Raw genomic sequence first — 22466 nt, forward strand, 5'->3', positions numbered from 1 at the left:
GGTGGACATGATGGCGTCCCGCCTAAACAAAAAACTAGAGAGATATTGCGCCAGGTCAAGGGACCCTCAGGCGATAGCTGTGGACGCTCTAGTGACACCGTGGGTGTACCAGTCAGTTTGTGTTCCCTCCTCTGCCTCTCATACCAAGGGTACTGAGAATAATAAGAAAACGAGGAGTAAGAACAATACTCGTGGTTCTGGATTGGCCAAGACGAGCGTGGTACCCGGAACTTCAAGAGATGATCTCAGAGGACCCATGGCCTCTGCCGCTCAGACAGGACCTGCTGCAGCAGGGGCCCTGTCTGTTCCAAGACTTACCGCGGCTGCGTTTGACGGCATGGTGGTTGAACGCCGGATCCTGAAGGAAAAAGGCATTCCGGAGGAAGTAATTCCTACGCTGATTAAAGCCAGGAAAGATGTGACTGTAAAGCATTATCACCGCATATGGCGGAAATATGTTGCTTGGTGTGAGGCCAAAAAGGCCCCAACAGAGGAATTTCAACTAGGTCGATTTCTGCATTTCCTACAAGTAGGAGTGACTATGGGCCTGAAATTAGGCTCCATTAAGGTACAGATCTCGGCTCTGTCGATTTTCTTCCAGAAAGAACTAGCTTCACTACCTGAAGTTCAGACGTTTGTGAAAGGAGTGCTGCATATTCAGCCCCCGTTTCTGCCTCCAGTGGCACCTTGGGATCTCAACGTGGTGTTGAGTTTCTTAAAATCACATTGGTTTAAGCCACTTAATACCGTGGATCTAAAATATCTCACGTGGAAAGTGGTCATGTTACTGGCCTTGGCTTCAGCCAGGCGTGTGTCAGAATTGGCAGCTTTGTCATGTAAAAGCCCTTATCTGATTTTCCATATGGATAGGGCGGAATTGAGGACTCGTCCCCAGTTTCTCCCTAAGGTGGTATCAGCTTTTCACTTGAACCAACCTATTGTGGTGCCTGCGGCTACTAGCGACTTGGAGGATTCCAAGTTACTGGACGTAGTAAGGGCCTTGAAAATTTATGTTTCCAGGACGGCTAGAGTCAGGAAAACTGACTCGCTATTTATCCTGTATGCACCCAACAAGCTGGGTGCTCCTGCTTCTAAGCAGACTATTGCTCACTGGATTTGTAGCACAATTCAGCTGGCGCATTCTGCGGCTGGACTGCCGCATCCTAAATCAGTAAAAGCCCATTCCACAAGGAAGGTGGGCTCATCTTGGGCGGCTGCCCGAGGGGTCTCGGCTTTACAACTTTGCCGAGCTGCTACTTGGTCAGGGGCAAACACGTTTGCAAAATTCTACAAATTTGATACCCTGGCTGAGGAGGACCTTGAGTTCTCTCATTCGGTGCTGCAGAGTCATCCGCACTCTCCCGCCCGTTTGGGAGCTTTGGTATAATCCCCATGGTCCTTTCGGAGTTCCCAGCATCCACTAGGACGTGACGTCAGAGAAAATAAGAATTTACTCACCGGTAAATCTATTTCTCGTAGTCCGTAGTGGATGCTGGGCGCCCGTCCCAAGTGCGGATTGTCTGCAATACTTGTACATAGTTATTGTTAACTAAAGGGTTATTGTTGAGCCATCTGTTGAGAGGCTCAGTTGTTTTCATACTGTTAAACTGGGTATAGTATCACGAGTTATACGGTGTGATTGGTGTGGCTGGTAAGAGTCTTACCCGGGATTCAAAATCCTTCCTTATTATGTCAGCTCGTCCGGGCACAGTGTCCTAACTGAGGCTTGGAGGAGGGTCATAGTGGGAGGAGCCAGTGCACACCAGGTGACCTAAAAGCTTTCTTTAGTTGTGCCCAGTCTCCTGCGGAGCCGCTATTCCCCATGGTCCTTTCGGAGTTCCCAGCATCCACTACGGACTACGAGAAATAGATTTACCGGTGAGTAAAATCTTATCTTTTTTTCTTTCATCAAAAATGTGAGTGCTGGTCTTTTCTTTTTTTACTTTTGGGAAACAGTGAGTGTTATTTATTTTTATATATATATATATATATATATATATATATATATATATATTTATTTATTCTGTACCCTAAGGGACTAGGTGCATCAGGGTCATATATTTACCTATTACGTGTATTCTTCTGTGTACTCAGTCACATAATACCAGGTTTTTTCGCTGGTGTTGTGTACTGTGTCTACAGTTACATACTAACGGATTTACTCACAGGTATTGTTTGGCTTTATCGTACTAATTCACTCTGTTGTTGCATTTGTATACAATGTCTAACAAGAAGGGCAGTAAGTCTGTGGACGCTACTGCATCATGCAGAGCTTGCGCCAAAGATTTACCAGAGGGGGAAGCTGTGTATGATGGTCTGTGTACTATGTATCATACATCTCCCAGTCAGCCCGCAACTCCTGTAACCAATCAGGAGCCACGCTGGCCTGCATTCACAAATTTACTGGGTACTCTGGTGGAATGCCTTACGCCCCCTATGGGACCACCTGTGCAATTACAGCCACAAATTGTCCCTATGGTTAATTTGTCTAACCAGTTGCAACAATTAGATCATTCCTTTTTCAGACAAAAATCTACTCCTGGTCACTCTAGTGTCTCTGGGTCATCTAAGCGGGCTGCTGCTTCTTCACAATCCAGGAATCTCTCAGATGTTCAATCTGAAGAGGAGGGGAAGCATACTGTCCTGTCTCACACTGAATCAGGTGTTTCTGATGAGGATTCTCCATTGCAAATTGATGTCCTTGCCCTTGTGTTTGCTATTAAGCAAATCCTACAAATCACTGATGATGAGGACTCCACTGCTGTGGCTAAGAAAACTGATATGTTTAAACGGCATAAGGTGGTTAAAAATCTATTACTCTTTGTGACCATTTGGTGGACATCAGGCAGGAACCCATGTCTAATCCAGGGAAGAAATTCCCTCTGTCTAAACGGGCCTTGGCTCGCTATCCTCTCCCGCAGAGTTATGTAACAAGTTGGGAAATTCACCGCCGGTGGATTCTCATGTCACCCGCCTAGTGGTGTCGTCCACTCTGCCTGTCACCACTGTCACTTCACTGAAGGAACCGGCAGATAAGCGTGTGGAGGGATGCCTGAAATCTATTTTACTCCCTTACAGGTGCTCTACATAGACCCACTATTGCTGCCTCTTGGGCTGCAAAAGGAATTGAAGCATGGGTTCAGGCATTAGAGGAAGATCTGCCCGAGGATATATCTGACAATGCCAGACAATACCTCTCTCACATTACCGCCGCCATCTATTACATTTAGGAGGCGTCCTCTGAGGCAGGTGTGTTGGCAGCCAATGCGTCGACTACGCCTGTCCTGGCTTGCCGTATTCTGTGGTTGAGGTCATGGAAGGTGGACCTGGACTCCAAAAAGACCTTGGAGGTATCCCTTTTAAGGGAGACGTATTGTTTGGGGAAGACCTAAATAAAATTGTGTCTGAACTGGCGGCTGACAAAACTGCCTTTCTCCCAAATACTAATCCTTTCGACCTCAAGGGAAAGCAAAAGGTCAGGAATACCTGGGACAATCTCATGCTCCCAAAACCTGTAAGCCCAAGACGAAGCAGTCCTGGGTGGCCCATCATCCTTCTTCTAAACAAGACAAGCCTGCCGCATGGCGCTGCGGGCTTCCCCCAGGGGAACCCCAGGGTGGTAGGGCAACTACTGCAGTTCACCCGGGTCTGGTTAATGACAACTTCAGATGCATGGGTGCGAGAAGTTGTCTCTCACGAGTACACAGTCTCCTTCGAGACGTCCCCCTTGCCAGTTTTGCACCATGGTTATTCTTTTGGATATGTTAAAGGCGCAAGCTTTGCAAAAGGTTGCGAGTTCTTTCCTGAATACAGTGGGTCTTTCTGGTCTATACTCAAATCACTGAACAAGTTTGTGAGACACTGCTCTCAATTACACTGGCTATGGAACCTGGAGACTATATGGTATCCCTGGAAATACAGGATGCATACCAGCATATACCTATTGCCATTGTCGCATCAGCAGTACCTGCGGTTTGCTATTGACAACCTCCACTATCCGTTCCAGGCTCTGCCATTTGGAATGGCTACGGCTCCTCTGATCTTCACCAAGTTCATGGCCGTAATGACGGTCCATCTCTGTCGCCAGGGAGTCAGGATCCTGCCGTATCTGGACGACTTGCTGATTCTGGCAAACTCCCACAATGTCCTCCTCAGTCATCTACAACTGACTGTAAGCTTCCTACAAGCCCCCAGGTGGCTCATCAATTGGAAGAAATCCTCGCTGGGCCCAGCTCAGAGCATGGTGCACCTGAGGGCACTCCTGGACACACACAGTCAACAACTGTTTCTGTCTCCAGAAAAAGTCCTGAGACTTCAATACCGGATATGATGCTTCCTTTGTCACCCCAGAGTGTTGATACACTCGGCGATGCAAGTACTTGACCTGATGGTGGTCGGCATTCGACATGGTAGAGTACACTCAATTTCATTGTTGCCCTCTGCAGAGGTTAATCCTTTCCAAGTGGGATGGCCTACCTCATCAGATCTCAAATGATCACTTGGACCCCAGAGGTTCGTCTGTCGCTGACCTGGTGGCTACAGGACCAGCAATTGGGCAGGGGCCGTCCCTTCTGGATCCGCGACTGGGTCCTGTTCACAATGGCCGCCAGTCTGAGGGGATGGAGTGCGGTGTTGAAGAAACACTCTTTTCAGGGTCGCCGGACCAAGGAGGAGTCACTCCTCCCAATAAACATTCTGGAGTTGCGGGCAGTGTTCAATGCATTGACTCTCTCCCTGCCTCTGGTACAAAACAGGCCGGTTCCAGTACAGTCAGAGAATGCCACTACAGTGGCATACATAAACCATCAAGGCTGCACTTGAAGCTGCATGGCTATGATGGAAGTGTCAAAAATCCTTTGTTGGGCGGAGCGCCATCTGCCAGCAATATCGGCAGTGTTCATTCCAGGTGTACTAAACTGGGAAGCAGACTTCCTCAGTTGCCAGTACATGTATGCCGGAGAGTGGAGTCTTCATCCAGAAGTCTTTCAACTCCTAGTGGACAAGTGGGGCCTACCAGACGTAGACCTCATGGCGTCTTGACACAATCACAAGGTTCCGGTCATCGGATCAAGGACCAGGGATCCTCAAGCAGTGTTCATGGACGCACTGGCAATTCCATGGAACTTTCACCTGCCCTACGTGTTCCACAGGACCCTGGGAAGGAGTGACACTGGAGGGAAGTTCAAACAAGAAGGAGGATTTCTACTTCTAGTCGCTCCGTCATGGCCCAGACTGCATTGGTTATTAGACCTGCAGGGTCTATTGACAGAGCGCCCTTTTATACTTCCTCAGCGCCCAGACCTCCTCGTACAGGGCCCTTGTCTTTATCTGGACCTGGCCAGGCTGGCTTTGACGGCGTGTAATTGTAAGGAGAAATTTACCCAAAGGTAATTTCACTACTGGCGCTAGATGAGGGGGTTCACCACAGCTGCTATTATACACAAAGGGGTTGGTCAGACCCCGAACAGCAATTAAAACACCAAAAAAAGAAAGTATTAGCGCTTGTAGGTTACAAATGAGAAGATGGGTCACAATGAATCACAATTTAATAAAACATGTTAAAAACTGCGTGCTAAGCACATATAAATGAAAAAACAATAATACATAAAGTGAGTAGTGCTCCTCCCGATTGTAAGGTTTTTATGGAAGAAAAGTTCAGAAAACCTGTTCCGATAATTAGTCCCCTTGGAGTCTGAGAGCCCATGCAAATCACAACTGTGAATAATAGTTACCACCAGCGTCTCTCAAGGTTTTTAAGTGGAACTGCGTCCACATGTGGCTTTTCCTCGATTAGTGATGAAATGGAGCTTCCACGGTGTGAAAGGAACTCTCTTTATAAAAAGTCTAAATGCTGTTACTTGGTGGGGACTTGGTCCAGGTGAAGGTCTTCCAGTAGACAGGGAGTCGGCACAAAGCGGCAGGACTCACCTGGGTTATTGTTTTTTTTTTCATTTATATGTGCTTAGCACACAGTTTTTAACATGTTTTATTAAATTGTGATTCATTGTGACCTATCTTCTCATTTTTGACCTACAAGCGCTAGTACTTTATTTTTTTTGGTGTTTTAATGGCTTTGACGGCTTGGCTTTTGAAGCATCATTCATGAGAGCCAAAGGATTCTCTGAGGTGGTCATCCAAACTATGTTAAATGCCCATAAACCGGCTTCAGCATTGGATTTATTACAGGGTCTGGAATTCTTTCTTCACCTGTTGTGCTAAGAATTATGATGCATACAGATTAAGAACTTCCAGAATTCTGGCTTTTCTGCAAAGAGGCCTGTACTTAGGCCTTTGTCTGACCTCCCTCAAGGTTCACATATCTGCCTTGTCGGTATGGTTTCAGAGAAAAATTGCGTCCTATACCTGACGTTCATACATTCACTCAAGGTGTCCTTCGGATTCAGCCTCCCTGTGTCCCTCCTGTGGCTCCATGGGATCTGTCTGTTGTACTGAATAACAATACCTTAAGCAAGAGTCTCCATTTGAATCTCTCGAGTCGGTGGACCTTATATGGCTCACGGCCAAGGTCTTGTTTTTAATGGCTTATGTTTCTCCTAGAAGGGTGTTGGACTTAGGCGCATTGTCCTGTCGGCCACCCTTTCTGATATTTCATCGTGACCGGGCATTTCTTAGAACTCGTTCAGGTTATTTACTTAAGGTGGTTTTTCACCTTAACCAAGAGATTGTGGTAATTGCCTTTATCTTTTCTGATTTGTCCTCAAAAGAGCGACCTTTGGATGTGGTAAGGGTTCTCCGTATATATGTGAAGAGGACTACCTTTATCAGGTCGTCAGATTCCCTTTTTGTCTTGTTTGGTTTTCACAAATGTGGTTGGCCTGCGAATAAGCAAACCTTGGCCAGATGGCTTAGAATGGTGATTGTACAAGCTTATGCTTAGGCTGGACTCCCAGATCCTGCAGCTTTTAAAGCCCATTCTACTCAGTTTGTTGGACCATCTTGGGCGGCCCGCCGTGGCATGTCTGCAGAACAATTGTGCAAGGCGGTTACGTGGTCCTCTGTGAACACGTTTATTAGGTTCTATGCCTTTGATACTTCCGCCTCCCAGGATGCTTCCTTTGGACGCCGGGTTCTCATACCCGCTAAGGCGCACCCCCTCCCTTGAGGAACTGCTTTAGGACATCACCAATGTTTCCCTGTGGAAACCAATGTAACCTGTTGCAGAAAAGGAGAGTTATGGTAGATTTACCATTGTTAACTCTTTCTGCGAGGTGCACTTAGCTTCTGTGGGTTTGTATGGCATTAGCTGCTGGTCTCTTCTCCTGTTGTGAGAATGTGGTTCTATGTGACTAACTTCTACATTCTCTCTTACCTGCTTCTGCATTGGAATGGTTAACGATACTGAGCTCACAGTGCCTGGAGGCGGTGTTATTGAGGAGGCCCCAATGCATTATGGGACAGCCTAAAGATTTAGCCTGTTGGTGCCTCTGGATCAAGAGCCACTTTACATCCCGATGTTTGTTTCCCTGTGGAACCCAATGTACCTCGCAGAAAGAGCGTTAACAATGGTAAATCTACCATAAATTTAATTTTTTTATGCAAAAGGATTAAAAATATACTAGACGACACGATAGTAAACATAAAAAATAGACAAATAATGACCAATAGTATTGAAAAAAAAATGTAATGTACATAAAAATATATGTTCAATTAAATTACCATAGTTAAGTGAGTGCCCAGGCATCAGTTGAATTTTTTTTTTTGTGTGTTTAAGCTCTTCTACCATCAATGATCAAGAATAAAAAAGGACATATTGTTGCAATCAGCAGTGTTCAAGGAAAAATAAGTATCCCTTTCAGATCTGCATGTAAGTACACAAATTGTACCTGTCAAGATTGTTGGGTTCTGTAGTATGAAATCTGTGTGAATTTAATTATTAACACAATTAATTTCAGTACTTGGCATCCAGAGGAAAGCCAGGAATGAGACACTGGAATTGTATCAGAAATATATGCTAATTTGTGTAGCGTACCTTGCCTGAATTTGCACTGCGCAGGCTCAGCAAATTAGTATAGAAAAGCAGTGTCAAACGCATTCTGATTGCATATACCTTGATAGCATTCAGATAGGGGAAACTGGGGTGGGTAGGGCATTCTCACATAGGCAGGGTTCAGTAAAATGGAAATTGATGCAAACAGCCTGATGCAGCATTACAAGTAAATCTGGTAGATGTTTCTTAAAAAAGCGTACATGGAAAAATTGTGTATGTTTGCTCGGGTGTGGTACAGATGGGTCCACGGTTATCTTGGCTAATTTGCTGCGCCTAGGCACAACATGGTTTATTAACATAAACCCTTCATCTATTGTTCTCGGCTGCAATACAATACAGAGAACAATACAGCAGGGGTTTAAATCCGACTGCCCAGTCTCAGTTAATCCTATTAAAGGTCAAGATAAACATGGACCCATCTGTATGTTAGGTAGATTAGACTTAGGTCGACAGCGTCTAGGTCGACATCTATTGGCAACAGTAAGTAGGTCCACATTATTTCTAGGTCGACAGGGACTGCAGGTCTACGTGAGAAAAGGTCGACAAGTTTTTTTTTACTTTTTTGGATGTCATTTTCCCCGTACAGTGACCGGGAACCCCAATTAATGCAGTGTGTCCCCTCGCATGGCTCGCTTCAGGCAAGGTGTCTCACTCCGCTACTGCTGCGCTCGGCACATGTTACCGTTCCCAATTGTAGTCAACGTGGATCGTAAAGTAGGAAAAGTTTAAAAAAAATTAAGAACAAAAGTGAAAAACTCTTGTCAACCTTTTGTCATGACGACCTAGAACATATCAGCCTAGAGTCCCTGTCAACCTAGAAACCATGACGACCTACTTACTGTCGACCAACGGTCGTTGACCTAAACAGTTTCGACCTAAAGACCGGATCCCTTTCGCTCATATGCAGAGTTTTGCGATGCAGCGTCTGTGAATTCCTGCTAACTTCTAGTCATCCTCCTCATTTGCACGTGCCCTATGCTTCCAAAGTGGTGAATTTTGTGTTGCGCTCCAACCCTGCATACCTCAGTCATATGAAAACCCCCTAACTTGACTTTTTCAAATGCTTTTGAAAAAGTCACGTCAGAAGTGACAAAACGCGTTAGAACCTACCCCTGCCTCATCTGTCCTGGAATTCGAAGTGAGCAGCGGACACCCTCCAACACCAGAATACTGCATAGATTGAGTGGCAATGTACTCGTTAACAGCAGAGGACACATTCCGGCAGTTGCACCTGCCGGTACATTTCTAGAAGACTTAGCGGCATTCTACCTGAGGACACTTGGGAGATTTCTTAAGCACAGCCACCATCGGTATTCCACCAGTGAGCTTCTGCAGTCTGGCGATCCAGGTAAAATTACTGACTCTGGAAGCCTGCTTGCTCCCAGTTGGTTTACCGCACAGGTCAAATATTTAAACACTGCATGAAATCAGTTAACGGCTATGTGGAAATATCAATTAATGTTTGGATATACACCTTAAATAATAGTACACAAAGGCAATCAATTAACTAAAGACTGCTGTTACTGTATGGGGAGAACTGTTTCCAGGAATAAGATCGGAGGCTCAATGGATATTGTGTAGAACATTGTGGCAATTGATGCTGTGTTGTCGAAGGGTCCAAGATTGTTGCAAATAATTGTTTTACTATATGTTTATTAATAAAACCTTGATTTTTTTCTTCTTTTAATTACCATCGGAGTACTTTTTATATAATCCTTAACTGTATTGGCTTTTCCTCCTGCACTTTCAGGTGCTGTAATATATATATATATATATATATATATATATATATATATATATATATATATATATATATATATATATATATATATATATATATATATATATAGTGTTCACTCTAGGATTTTTTTAGGGCAGGGTGCTGATCACGGGGAGGGCACATTTTTAATTCGGGAGGGCACATTTTTCATTCGGGAGGGCACATTTTTCATTTAGAAGGGCATAATTAGGTACATACTATAATGCTTGGTCCTCCCATTCTGAAAGGCCAAAGAATGGACAGTGCCCGGCGAAAAATTTAGGAGCGCTGTTTTTCATGGGGAAGGAGCACGGCCACATAATAGTGGCAATTCACATTACACCACAGAGTAGTGCAGCTAATACTCACTGCACCAGGTAGAGCCTCCTATACACACTGCGACAGGTAGATCACGTTATACATATTGCGCCAGATAGAGCAAATTCTACACTTTGCGCCAGGCAGAGCACGTTATACACAATGCACCAGATACAGAGCACTAAGAAACATTACACCACGTAGAGAGCACTGAGAAACATTGCACCAGGTAGAGAGCACGTTATACACATTGCACCAGGTAGAGAGCACTGAAAAACATTGCACCAGGTAGAGAGCACGTTATACACATTGCACCAGGTAGAAAGCACTGATTAACATTGCACAAGGTAGAGAGCACATTATACGCATTGCACCAGGTAGAGAGCACGTTATACACATTGCACCAGGTAGAGAGCACATTATACACATTGCACCAAGTAGAGAGCACTGAAAAACATAGCACCAGGTAGAGAGCACGTTATACACATTGCACCAGGTAGAAAGCACTGATTAACATTGCACAAGGTAGAGAGCACATTATACGCATTGCACCAGGTAGAGAGCACGTTATACACATTGCACCAGGTAGAGAGCACGTTATACACATTGCACCAGGTAGAGAGCACGTTATACACATTGCACCAGGTAGAGAGCACTGAAAAACATTGCACCAGGTAGAGAGCACTGAAAAACATTGCACCAGGTAGAGAGCACGTTATACACATTGCACCAGGTAGAGAGCACTGAAAAACATTGCACCAGGTAGAGAGCACGTTATACACATTGCACCAGGTAGAAAGCACTGATTAACATTGCACAAGGTAGAGAGCACATTATACGCATTGCACCAGGTAGAGAGCACGTTATACACATTGCACCAGGTAGAGAGCACGTTATACACATTGCACCAGGTAGAGCGCACTTAGAAACATTGCACCAGGTAGAGAGCACTGAGACACACTGCACCAGGTAGAGAGCACTGAGAAACATTGCACCAGGTAGAGAGCACTGAGACACTGCACCAGGTAGAGAGCACTGAGACACACTGCACCAGGTAGAGAGCACTGAGACACACTGCACCAGGTAGAGAGCACTGAGACACACTGCACCAGGTAGAGAGCACTGAGACACACTGCACCAGGTAGGGTACATTTTTGATCTCTGCTTTTTTTGTGCCAATTTTACTTACTGGGGGCTGATGCTGCGGGAGTTGATTGCGCTGGTCCCCCCTCACACACCGCGGAGCTGGTTAAAAATGGCCACCACATTGATCCATGCACACAGAGGAGGGAGGGCTGGGTTTGCCTCGGCGGGAGAAGCAAACCCAGCCCTCCTTAGCTTACCAGATTCCCTTCAGCCAGCGCATCAGCGCGACAAGCCTAAGGCAGCTGCAGGGGGCAGTGACAGCGCGGCGGGGAGGAGCAGGGGGCAGTGACAGCGCTATGTGACAGAGCGGCGGGGAGGAGCAGAGGGCAGTGACAGCGTGATGTGACAGAGCGGTGGGGAGGAGCAGGGGGCAGTGACAGCGCGGCGGGACAGAGCGGCGGGGAGGAGCAGGGGGCAGTGACAGCGCGATGTGACAGAGCGGCGGGGAGGAGCAGAGGGCAGTGACAGCGTGATGTGACAGAGTGGTGGGGAGGAGCAGGAGGCAGTGACAGCGCACCCGGCGCGGCGGTGAGTAGGCAGTCCTTTAGTAATCAGCAGGGCGGCAGGGCGGGCACAAACGGGCAGGGCGCATTCTGCCACTCAGAAAAGGGGCAGGGCGCAGCGCCCCGTGAAAGAAGGCTAGAGTGAACACTATATTATATATATATATATATATATATATATATATATATATATATATAAATGAAGTAAATAAGAGCGCCTAATAGTGTTAGTGTGGAAATCTATATATAAAAGATAACTTAGCTCATAAAACTTTCAGCTTGATGATTCTCAGAAGTAAAACATGTAAAAGAGAGATAAAATAAGAATTTACTTACCGATAATTCTATTTCTCATAGTCCGTAGTGGATGCTGGGGACTCCGAAAGGACCATGGGGAATAGCGGCTCCGCAGGAGACTGGGCACAAAGTAAAAGATTTAGGACTAGCTGGTGTGCACTGGCTACTCCCCCTATGACCCTCCTCCAAGCCTCAGTTAGGATACTGTGCCCGGACGAGCGTACACAATAAGGAAGGATTTTGAATCCCGGGTAAGACTCATACCAGCCACACCAATCACACCGTACAACTTGTGATCTGAACCCAGTTAACAGCATGATAACAGAAGGAGCCTCTGAATAGATGGCTCACAACAACAATAACCCGATTTTTGTAACAATAACTATGTACAAGTAATGCAGACAATCCGCACTTGGGATGGGCGCCCAGCATCCACTACGGACTATGAGAAATAGAATTATCGGTAAGTAAATTCTTATTTTCTCTAACGTCCTAGTGGATGCTGGGGACTCCGAAAGGACCATGGGGATTGTACCAAAGCTCCCAAACGGGCGGGAGAGTGCGGATGACTCTGCAGCACCGAATGAGAGAACTCCAGGTCCTCCTTAGCCAGGGTATCAAATTTGTAGAATTTAGCAAACGTGTTTGCCCCTGACCAAGTAGCTGCTCGGCAAAGTTGTAAAGCCGAGACCCCTCGGGCAGCTGCCCAAGATGAGCCCACTTTCCGTGTGGAATGGGCTTTTACAGATTTTGGCTGTGGCAGGCCTGCCACAGAATGTGCAAGCTGAATTGTACTACAAATCCAACGAGCAATCGTCTGCTTAGAAGCAGGAGCACCCAGCTTGTTGGGTGCATACAGGATAAACAGCGAATCAGATTTTCTGACTCCAGCCGTCCTGGAAACATATATTTTCAGGGCCCTGACTACGTCCAGCAACTTGGAATCCTCCAAGTCCCTAGTAGCCGCAGGCACCACAATAGGCTGGTTTAAGTGAAATGCTGAAACCACCTTAGGAAGAAATTGAGGACGAGTCCTCAATTCTGCCCTGTCCGTATGAAAAATTAGGTAAGGGCTTTTATAGGATAAAGCCGCCAATTCTGAGACACGCCTGGCTGAAGCCAGGGCTAACAGCACTACCACTTTCCATGTGAGATATTTTAAGTCCACAGTGGTGAGTGGTTCAAACCAATGTGATTTTAGGAATCCCAAAACTACATTGAGATCCCAAGGTGCCACTGGAGGCACAAAAGGAGGCTGTATATGCAGTACTCCCTTGACAAACGTCTGAACTTCAGGAACAGAAGCCAGTTCTTTTTGGAAGAATATTGACAGGGCCGAAATTTGAACCTTAATGGACCCTAATTTGAGGCCCATAGACAGTCCTGTTTGCAGGAAATGCAGGAAACGACCCAGTTGAAATTCCTCTGTAGGGGCCTTCCTGGCCTCGCACCACGCAACATATTTACGCCAAATACGGTGATAATGTTGTATGGTTACATCCTTCCTGGCTTTGATCAGGGTAGGGATGACTTCATCCGGAATGCCTTTTTCCTTCAGGATCCGGCGTTCAACCGCCATGCCGTCAAACGCAGCCGCGGTAAGTCTTGGAACAGACATGGTCCCTGCTGGAGCAGGTCCTTTCTTAGAGGTAGAGGCCACGGGTCTTCCGTGAGCATCTCTTGAATTTCCGGGTACCAAGTCCTTCTTGGCCAATCCGGAGCCACGAGTATAGTCTTTACTCCTCTTCTGTTCGTGGGAAGAGGCTGTTTGCTGCAGTCTTTTTCCCCTTCCTCTGCTCCGGGGCAGATATGAGTGGCCTTTTGCCCGCTTGCCCTTATGGGGACGAAAGGACTGAGCCTGAAAAGACGGTATCTTTTTCTGCTGCGAGGTGACTTGGGGTAAAAAGGTGGATTTTCCAGCCGTTGCCGTGGCCACCAGGTCCGATAGACCTACCCCAAATAACTCCTCCCCTTTATACGGCAATACTTCCATATGCCGTTTGGAATCCGCATCCCCTGACCACTGTCGCGTCCATAATCCTCTTCTGGCAGAAATGGACATCGCACTTACTCTTGATGCCAGAGTGCAAATATCCCTCTGTGCATCTCGCATATATAGAAATGCATCCTTTAAATGCTCTATAGTCAATAATATATTGTCCCTGTCCAGGGTATCAATATTTTCAGTCAGGGAATCCGACCAAGCCACCCCAGCACTGCACATCCAGGCTGAGGCGATTGCTGGTCGCAGTATAATACCAGTATGTGTGTATATACTTTTTAAGGATATTTTCCAGCTTCCTATCAGCTGGTTCCTTGAGGGCGGCCGTATCAGGGGACGGTAACGCCACTTGTTTTGATAAGCGTGTGAGCGCCTTATCTACGCTAGGGGGTGTTTCCCAACGCGCCCTAACCTCTGGCGGGAAAGGGTATAATGCCAATAATTTTTTAGAAATTAGCAGTTTTTTATCGGGGGAAACCCACGCTTCATCACACACCTCATTTAATTCATCTGATTCAGGAAAAACTACGGGTAGTTTTTTCACACCCCACATAATACCCTTTTTTGTGGTACTTGTAGTATCAGAAATGTTCAAAACCTCCTTCATTGCCGTGATCATGTAACGTGTGGCCCTACTGGAAAATACGTTTGTTTCCTCACCGTCGACACTGGAGTCAGTGTCCGTGTCAGTGTCTGTATCGACCTGAGGTAACGGGCGTTTTATAGCCCCTGACGGTGTTTGAGACGCCTGTACAGGTATTAACTGATTTGCCGGCTGTCTCATGTCGTCAACAGTCTTTTGTAAAGTGCCGACACTATCACGTAATTCTTTCCATAAGACCATCCAGTCAGGTGTCGACTCCCTAGGGGGTGACATCACTAACACAGGCAATTGCTCCGCCTCCACACCATTTTCCTCCTCATACATGTCGACACAGCGTACCGACACACAGCACACACACAGGGAATGCTCTGATAGAGGACAGGACCCCACTAGCCCTTTGGGGAGACAGAGGGAGAGTTTGCCAGCACACACCAGAGCGCTATATATACAGGGATAACCTTATATAAGTGTTTTTCCCTAATATAGCTGCTGTATATATTAATATGCCAATTTAGTGCCCCCCCTCTCTTGTTTTACCCTGTTTCTGTAGTGCAGGACTGCAGGGGAGAGTCAGGGAGCCTTCCTCCAACTGTGAGGAAAAAATGGCGCTTGTGTGCTGAGGAGATAGGCTCCGCCCCTTTTTCGGCGGCCTTTCTCCCGCTTTTTTGTGGAAAACTGGCAGGGGTTAAATACATCCATATAGCCCAGGAGCTATATGTGATGTATTTTTTGCCATCTAAGGTGTTTTTATTGCGTCTCAGGGCGCCCCCCCCCCAGCGCCCTGCACCCTCAGTGACCGGAGTGTGAAGTGTGCTGAGAGCAATGGCGCACAGCTGCGGTGCTGTGCGCTACCTTATTGAAGACAGGACGTCTTCTGCCGCCGATTTTCCGGACCTCTTCAGTCTTCTGGCTCTGTAAGGGGGCCGGCGGCGCGGCTCCGGGACCCATCCATGGCTAGGCCTGTGATCGTCCCTCTGGAGCTAATGTCCAGTAGCCTAAGAAGCCCAATCCACTCTGCACGCAGGTGAGTTCCCTTCTTCTCCCCTTAGTCCCTCGATGCAGTGAGCCTGTTGCCAGCAGGTCTCACTGAAAATAAAAAAACCTATTTAAACTTTTACTCTAAGCAGCTCAGGAGAGCCACCTAGATTGCACCCTTCTCGTTCGGGCACAAAATCTTAACTGAGGCTTGGAGGAGGGTCATAGGGGGAGGAGCCAGTGCACACCAGCTAGTCCTAAAGCTTTTACTTTGTGCCCAGTCTCCTGCGGAGCCGCTATTCCCCATGGTCCTTTCGGAGTCCCCAGCATCCACTAGGACGTTAGAGAAAAGCAACATAGTGTGTACTGTTTTCAGACGTTTTTCAAAGATACAAGCATTAGGAACTTTACCGGTTCCAATAATTTGATGTAATAAAAACAGTAAAAACAGTAACAATTTATTAAACAACAATCCTGCCACAAACGCAGGTGGCAGGTATAGACAATTTAAAAAACAGCTCGTCTGGTCATAAATGTAGGTAGCGCACGTATAGGATTAAAAATTATAAACAGCTTATCTGTCCACATACGGAAAAACCATAGATTAAAAGAATATTCAGGCAGATTCTCTATCTGTAATAGCAGGTATCAAACGTACAGGATTGAAATTAAAAAACGGCTTATCTGTCCGCAAGTAGGAAGTCCAAGGGGTAAGCATCAAGTCCCTGTCCCAACGCGTTTCGTCCTAGCATGAGGACTTCATCCCCTTGAAGAAGTCCTCATGCTACGAAACGAGCCAATGCATTTAGTAATATTTTGTTGATGGCTGTAAAATTTATATATCGCAGAGGTTCTCAAACGCGGTCCTCAAGACACCCCAACGATCCAGGATTTAGGCATAGCCATGGCTCAGCATGGATAAACTTTAAGCCTGGATCGATGGGGTGCCTTGAGGACCGCGTTTGAGAACCTCTGTACACACATCGGAAATAAGTCTGCTGATGACTACCTCCATTCACACTAGCTCATGCAGGGTTCAGTAATGTGTGTTAGTTGCACACATTACTATTAGCACTCTGGAAATCTCCTTCCATGTTTGAGATGTTTTTTAATCAGGACCTCTCATTTGCACATGTTCACATTTCACATATCTAGAGAATGAGAGCTCCATTTTTTATACATGGCATAGCATTACCTTTTCGGTATATTTGGTGGGCACACTTGCCTACAGTCATACCACATTGGATATGCCAGATGCCATCCGATCGTGGAAGATATACCATGTTGGGCTCTGTTAGTACTTGGATTGGAGCCCACCTGGAAATACAGGGTACTGTAGTGTACCACCTTACTGTGGGGTACCACCTTATGATAATATCCTTGAGCCAAGTATTTGATCGTTACGTTACCATTGTGCATATTCTGGTCAATCTCTCATTGCAACCAACCACATTTGTGATATACATTTCTCTAGCTTTTTACACGTTTAAATAATACATCCCTGAATAAACATAGTCTGCACAACACTTAAGAGGTTGAGCGCAGCATCATCCTATCCCAATCTGCTTCAAAAAGGCTGCAGCAGCTCGCCCAAACAATAAGCACTCAGTGTGCAGGCACTACATACTTTTCTCATTGTGTGTATATATATATATATATATATATATATATATATAATGTATGTGTGTGTGTGTATATATATATATATATATATATATATATATATATATATTTATCTTACGTCCTAGAGGATGCTGGGGACTCCGTTAGGACCATGGGGTATAGACCCCTTGATGAAGTCTCTATGACGAAACGCGTTGGGCATCCAATTGACTTCTGACTCAGATAAGCACTTTATTACTTTTGCACTTTATTGCTTTTATATGAATGTGTATTTGCTTTTTATCCCATTTTTAGAAAAAGTTTTGTTAAAAATTTTAAATAAATGTCTATATTTTACATATATTTTGTAAATATCTTGTAATTATTTATAGACACCATTGGTCGCTACCCCCCATCCCTTCCTTTCATAAACACAAATCATTTCAGGGGTTTACCATCCCGATTTTATTTGGGGGACCAGCTGACGCCCTACAGACAGGGAGTGTTTGATATAGCTTAGCCATATCTGTTGGGTTAAAAAAGGACTTTATTTCCACCTGTGGCGCAGTATTTTTTCTTTTTTCACGATAGATAGATATATATATATATATATCTATCTATGTGTGTGTGTATGTGTATATATATATATATATATATATATATATATATATATATATATATATATATATATATATATTTATCTTACGTCCTAGAGGATGCTGGGGACTCCGTTAGGACCATGGGGTATAGACTGGCTCCGCAGGAGACATGAGCACTCTAAGACTTTAGATGGCTGTGAACTGGCTCCTCCCTCTATGCCCCTCCTCCAGACCTCAGTTAGATCCTGTGCCCAGAGGAGACTGGATGCACTGCAGGGGAGCTCTACTGAGTTTCTCTGAAAAGACTTTTGTTAGGTTTCTTATTTTCATGGAGCACTGCTGGCAACAGGCTCCCTGCCTCGTGGGACTGAGGGGAGAGAAGCAGACCCACTTTCCTGGACTGATGGGCTCTGCTTCTTAGGCTACTGGACACCATTAGCTCCAGAGGGTCGGAACACAGGTGTCGTCCTCGCTGTTCGTCCCGGAGCCGCGCCGCCGTCCTCCTCACAGAGCCGGAAGATAGAAGCCGGGTAAGTATATGAAGTAAGAAGACGTCAAAGGCGGCAGAAAACTTCAGTTCTTCAGAGAGGTACCGCGCAGCGGTCGCGCTGTGCTCCAATACTCCTACACACACACAAGGCACAGCAAGGGTGCAGGGGCGGGTGCGCCCTGGGCAGCAAGAATGACCTCACATAAAACTGGCACCTTTATTAGATACTGCGGAGACAGTATATTATAAAACCCCCGCCAGTATAAAAAAAATTGAGCGGGACCGAAGCCCGCCATCGAGGGGGTGGGGCTTGATCCTCCAGCACTAACCAGCGCCATTTTCTCCACAGCATGCTGCAGAGAAGCTGCTCCCGGACTCTCCCCTGCTGAACAAGTAACAGGGGAAAAAAGCGAGGGAGGGGCACATTTATTTGGTGCAAATTATATATATATATATATATATATATATATATATATAAAGCGCTGTACAGGCTGAGACTTTGTTTTCAGTATCTAGGGGAGCTGGGTGTGTGCTGGCATACTCTCTCTCTGTCTCTCCAAAGGGCCTTATTGGGGGGCTGTCCCCATATTCATAAATCCCAGTGTGTGTGGGGGTGTCAGTACGTGTGTGTCGACATGTCTGAAGCGGAAGGCTCGTCGAGGGAGGATACAGAGCAGATGGTGGTGGTGTCTCCATCGGCACAGCCGACACCTGATTGGTTGGATATGTGGAATGTTTTAAATGCTAGTGTGACCTTATTACATAAGAGATTGGACAAAGCAGAGTCCAAGGAAAAAGCAGGGAGTCAATCCATGGCTTTGGCTGTGTCACAAGACCCCTCAGGGTCCCATAAACGTCCCTTTTCCCAGATTGTAGACACTGATACCGACATGGATTCCGACTCCAGTGTCGACTATGTTGATGCAAGGTTACACCCAAGGGTGGCCAAGAGTATTCAATATATGATTATTGCAATGAAAGATGTTTTGCATATCACAGAGGACCCCGCTGTCCCTGACACGAGGGTCTGCATGTTTAAGGAAAAGAAACCTGAGGTAACGTTTCCCCCATCCCATGAGCTGAACGCTTTATTTGAAAAGTCGTGGGAAACTCCAGACAAGAGACTGCAGGTTCCCAAGAGAATTATTATGGCGTATCCTTTCCCCCTCAAAGGATAGGTTATGGTGGGAATCCTCGCCAACGATGGACAAGGCCTTAACGCGCTTGTCCAAAAAGGTTGCACTACCGTCCCCGGACACGGCAGCCCTCAAGGATCCTGCGTATCGCAGGCAGGAAACCACCTTAAAATCAATTTATACGCATACGGCAGTAGCGTCGGCATGGGTGGTGTCAAAGTCGAAAAATATTACAGAACACACATCACGTACAAACTGCACACACATGCCCACTGCGCGTGCACTTGTTCTGCCGTGCGTGCACATGTCCGCACTTTGCGTATGGTCGCTCCCGCGGTCCTGCGCATCGGCGCGTGGTATGGGTATTTACGGCAAAGTTTGTGTACGCATGGAGGGCCATCAGAACACATTACATATTTAATCCAAATAGCACACAATGTACACATAGTCTCCTTGCACCACATCAGAAAGTTATAGCTGTTTAAATGGTTGCAGAACAAAGGGATTCACCTTTACAGGATAAGAGGGGACAGACTAAGGTTATAAGGTGGTGTTTGGTATCCAGCTGTATGGTATTTTAAGGGTAACATTCCGGTGTTGGCCTGCGGAAGATCGCATGTTCCAGCGGATATTTATGGGCAGAATATAGATATAAACTGTATTTACTGTATATTATGTATGCGGCGGGAATCCAGAGGAGACCACCCACAAGAGCAGTTGAGAAAGACATCGCCTACCTTTTCAAATCAACCTATGACCTCTCCTGTACTGTTAAAGTGCATTTCTGTGTCCAATGGACAAAGGGATTACATTATCCATTGTATTGCTTTTGGAAGAATTGTATAAATAAAGCCTGCTGCAGCCTGGCCTGGAAGAAGACTCACAAAGTTATCTATCAGATGACCGAGGACCGGGCCAGGTAGCGCAAGCGATTCCAATCACGTATGTACATTGACTGTAGCCATTATTCTGTTATATTTTCTTGTATTGTAGTGTATAATTTGTATTGTAAACCCCCTTTCAGAAATAATCCACTGTGGTGTCCGGAACCCAGCGGTAAAATCACAATTGGTGTCGTGTCCTCATTGCCCTGCTAAGGTTTAAAGTGTATTATTATTGCATTGCTGTAGAAGGTTTAAAGTGTATCTCTGGGTGTGTACGCGCTGTGAGTACTTTGTACCGTCAGCGCGGCGTGTGTACGCAAAGTCCGTACACTGTACGGGACTCTGTACGCTAATAGCGTAAAAGGTGCGTAGAGTGTGAATTAAGTATAGCGGCCGCAGCGGCTAAAGGTTTGTTTAAGGTATAGCTTTCATTCCTGTAAAGATAATCAGCTTTATCAGTGGGTAGCGCAATTGCAGCATAGACTGATAACTTGTCATCTGACATTGACACCCTAGATAAAGATAGTATTTTGTTGACCTTGGGTCACATTAAGGACGCAGCGTTGTATATGAGAGAGGCTGCGAGAGATATTGGGCTGTTGGGTTCAAGAGCCAATGCCATGGCAGTTTCTGCTAGAAGGTCCCTGTGGACCCGTCAATGGACAGGTGATGCTGATTCAAAGAGACATATGGAGGCTTTACCTTACAAGGGTGAAATTTTATTTGGGGAGGGCCTCGCGTACCTGATTTCCACAGCTACCGCGGGTAAGTCTTCTTTTTTGCCTTACGTTCCCCCACAGCAAAAGAAAACACCTCAATACCAGATGCAGTCCTTTCGGTCGCATAAGTTCAGAAAGGGTCGGGGCTCTAACTTCCTCGCCAGAGGTAGAGGGAAAAGAACACCAGCTATGGCTAGTTCCCAGGAACAGAAGTCCTCCCCGGCCTCTACAAAATCCACCGCATGACGCTGGGGCTCCGCTGAGGGAGTCCACACAGGTGGGAGAACGTCTTCGGCTCTTCAGCCAAGTCTGGGTTCAGTCGGATTTGGATCCTTGGGTGGTTGAAATTGTATCCCAAGGCTACAAACTGGAGTTCGAAGAGGTGCCTCCACAACGATTTTTCAAATCGGCCTTGCCACCTTCTCCCCCAGAGAGGGAAATAGTTTCAGTTGCCATACAAAAGCTGTGTCAACAGCAGGTGATTATAAAGGTTCCCCTAGTGCAACAGGGGAAAGGGTTTTATTCAACCCTATTTGTGGTCCCGAAGCCGGATGGCTCGGTCAGACCAATTCTGAATCTAAAATCCCTGAACCTATATTTGAAAAGGTTCAAATTCAAGATGGAATCTCTCCGGGCAGTTATCTCCAGCCTGGAAGGGGGGGATTTTATGGTGTCACTAGACATAAAGGATGCATACCTTCATGTCCCCATATATCCGCCTCATCAAGCATACCTGAGATTCGCTGTAGAGGGATTGTCATTATCAGTTTCAGACGTTGCCGTTTGGGCTTTCCACGGCCCCGAGAATTTTCACCAAGGTAATGGCAGAAATGATGGTGCTCCTGCGAAAGCAAGGAGTCACAATTATCCCATACTTGGACGATCTCCTGATAAAGGCAAGATCAAGAGATCAGTTACTGAAAAGCGTATCTCTCTCCCTGAGAGTATTACAACAACACGGCTGGATTCTAAATCTGCCAAAGTCGCAGTTAGTCCCGACGACTCGGCTGGCATTTTTGGGCATGGTTCTGGACACGGAAAAAAAGAGGGTTTTTCTCCCAATGGAAAAAGCCCAGGAACTCCAGAACATGGTCAAGGACCTGCTAAAACCAAAAAGAGTGTCAGTTCATCAATGCACTCGAGTATTGGGAAAGATGGTGGCGGCCTACGAGGCCATTCCGTTCGGCAGGTTCCATGCGACAACTTTTCAGTGGGACCTTCTGGACAAGTGGTCAGGGTCCCATCTACAAATGCATCGGAGGATAAACCTGTCCCCCAGGGCCAGGGTATCTCTCCTGTGGTGGCTTCAGAGTGCTCACCTTCTAGAGGGTCGCAGGTTCGGCATTCAAGATTGGGTTCTTGTGACCACGGACGCGAGCCTCCGAGGATGGGGAGTAGTCAAGCAAAGGAGAAATTTTCAGGGA

At 46.2% G+C, this 22466-nt stretch overlaps 1 protein-coding gene across 7 annotated transcripts in view; it reads left to right on the plus strand.

Moving 5' to 3' along the window:
• The window catches only part of DHRS7B (dehydrogenase/reductase 7B), a 290811-nt gene that overhangs the window by 189915 nt on the left and 78430 nt on the right, over nt 1-22466 (plus strand). For 6 of the 7 annotated variants that reach the window (XM_063934184.1, XM_063934178.1, XM_063934181.1 and 3 more), the window contains exon 5: nt 7733-7825. The exons of the other annotated variant lie outside the window; for it this stretch is intronic. In XM_063934184.1, coding sequence (XP_063790254.1) covers nt 7733-7825 — 93 coding nt within the window. The remainder of the gene's footprint in view (nt 1-7732; nt 7826-22466) is intronic. 7 annotated transcript variants of the gene reach the window in all.

This window comes from Pseudophryne corroboree, chromosome 7 (genome assembly GCF_028390025.1).
Source record: "Pseudophryne corroboree isolate aPseCor3 chromosome 7, aPseCor3.hap2, whole genome shotgun sequence".
Classification (NCBI taxonomy): domain Eukaryota; kingdom Metazoa; phylum Chordata; class Amphibia; order Anura; family Myobatrachidae; genus Pseudophryne; species Pseudophryne corroboree.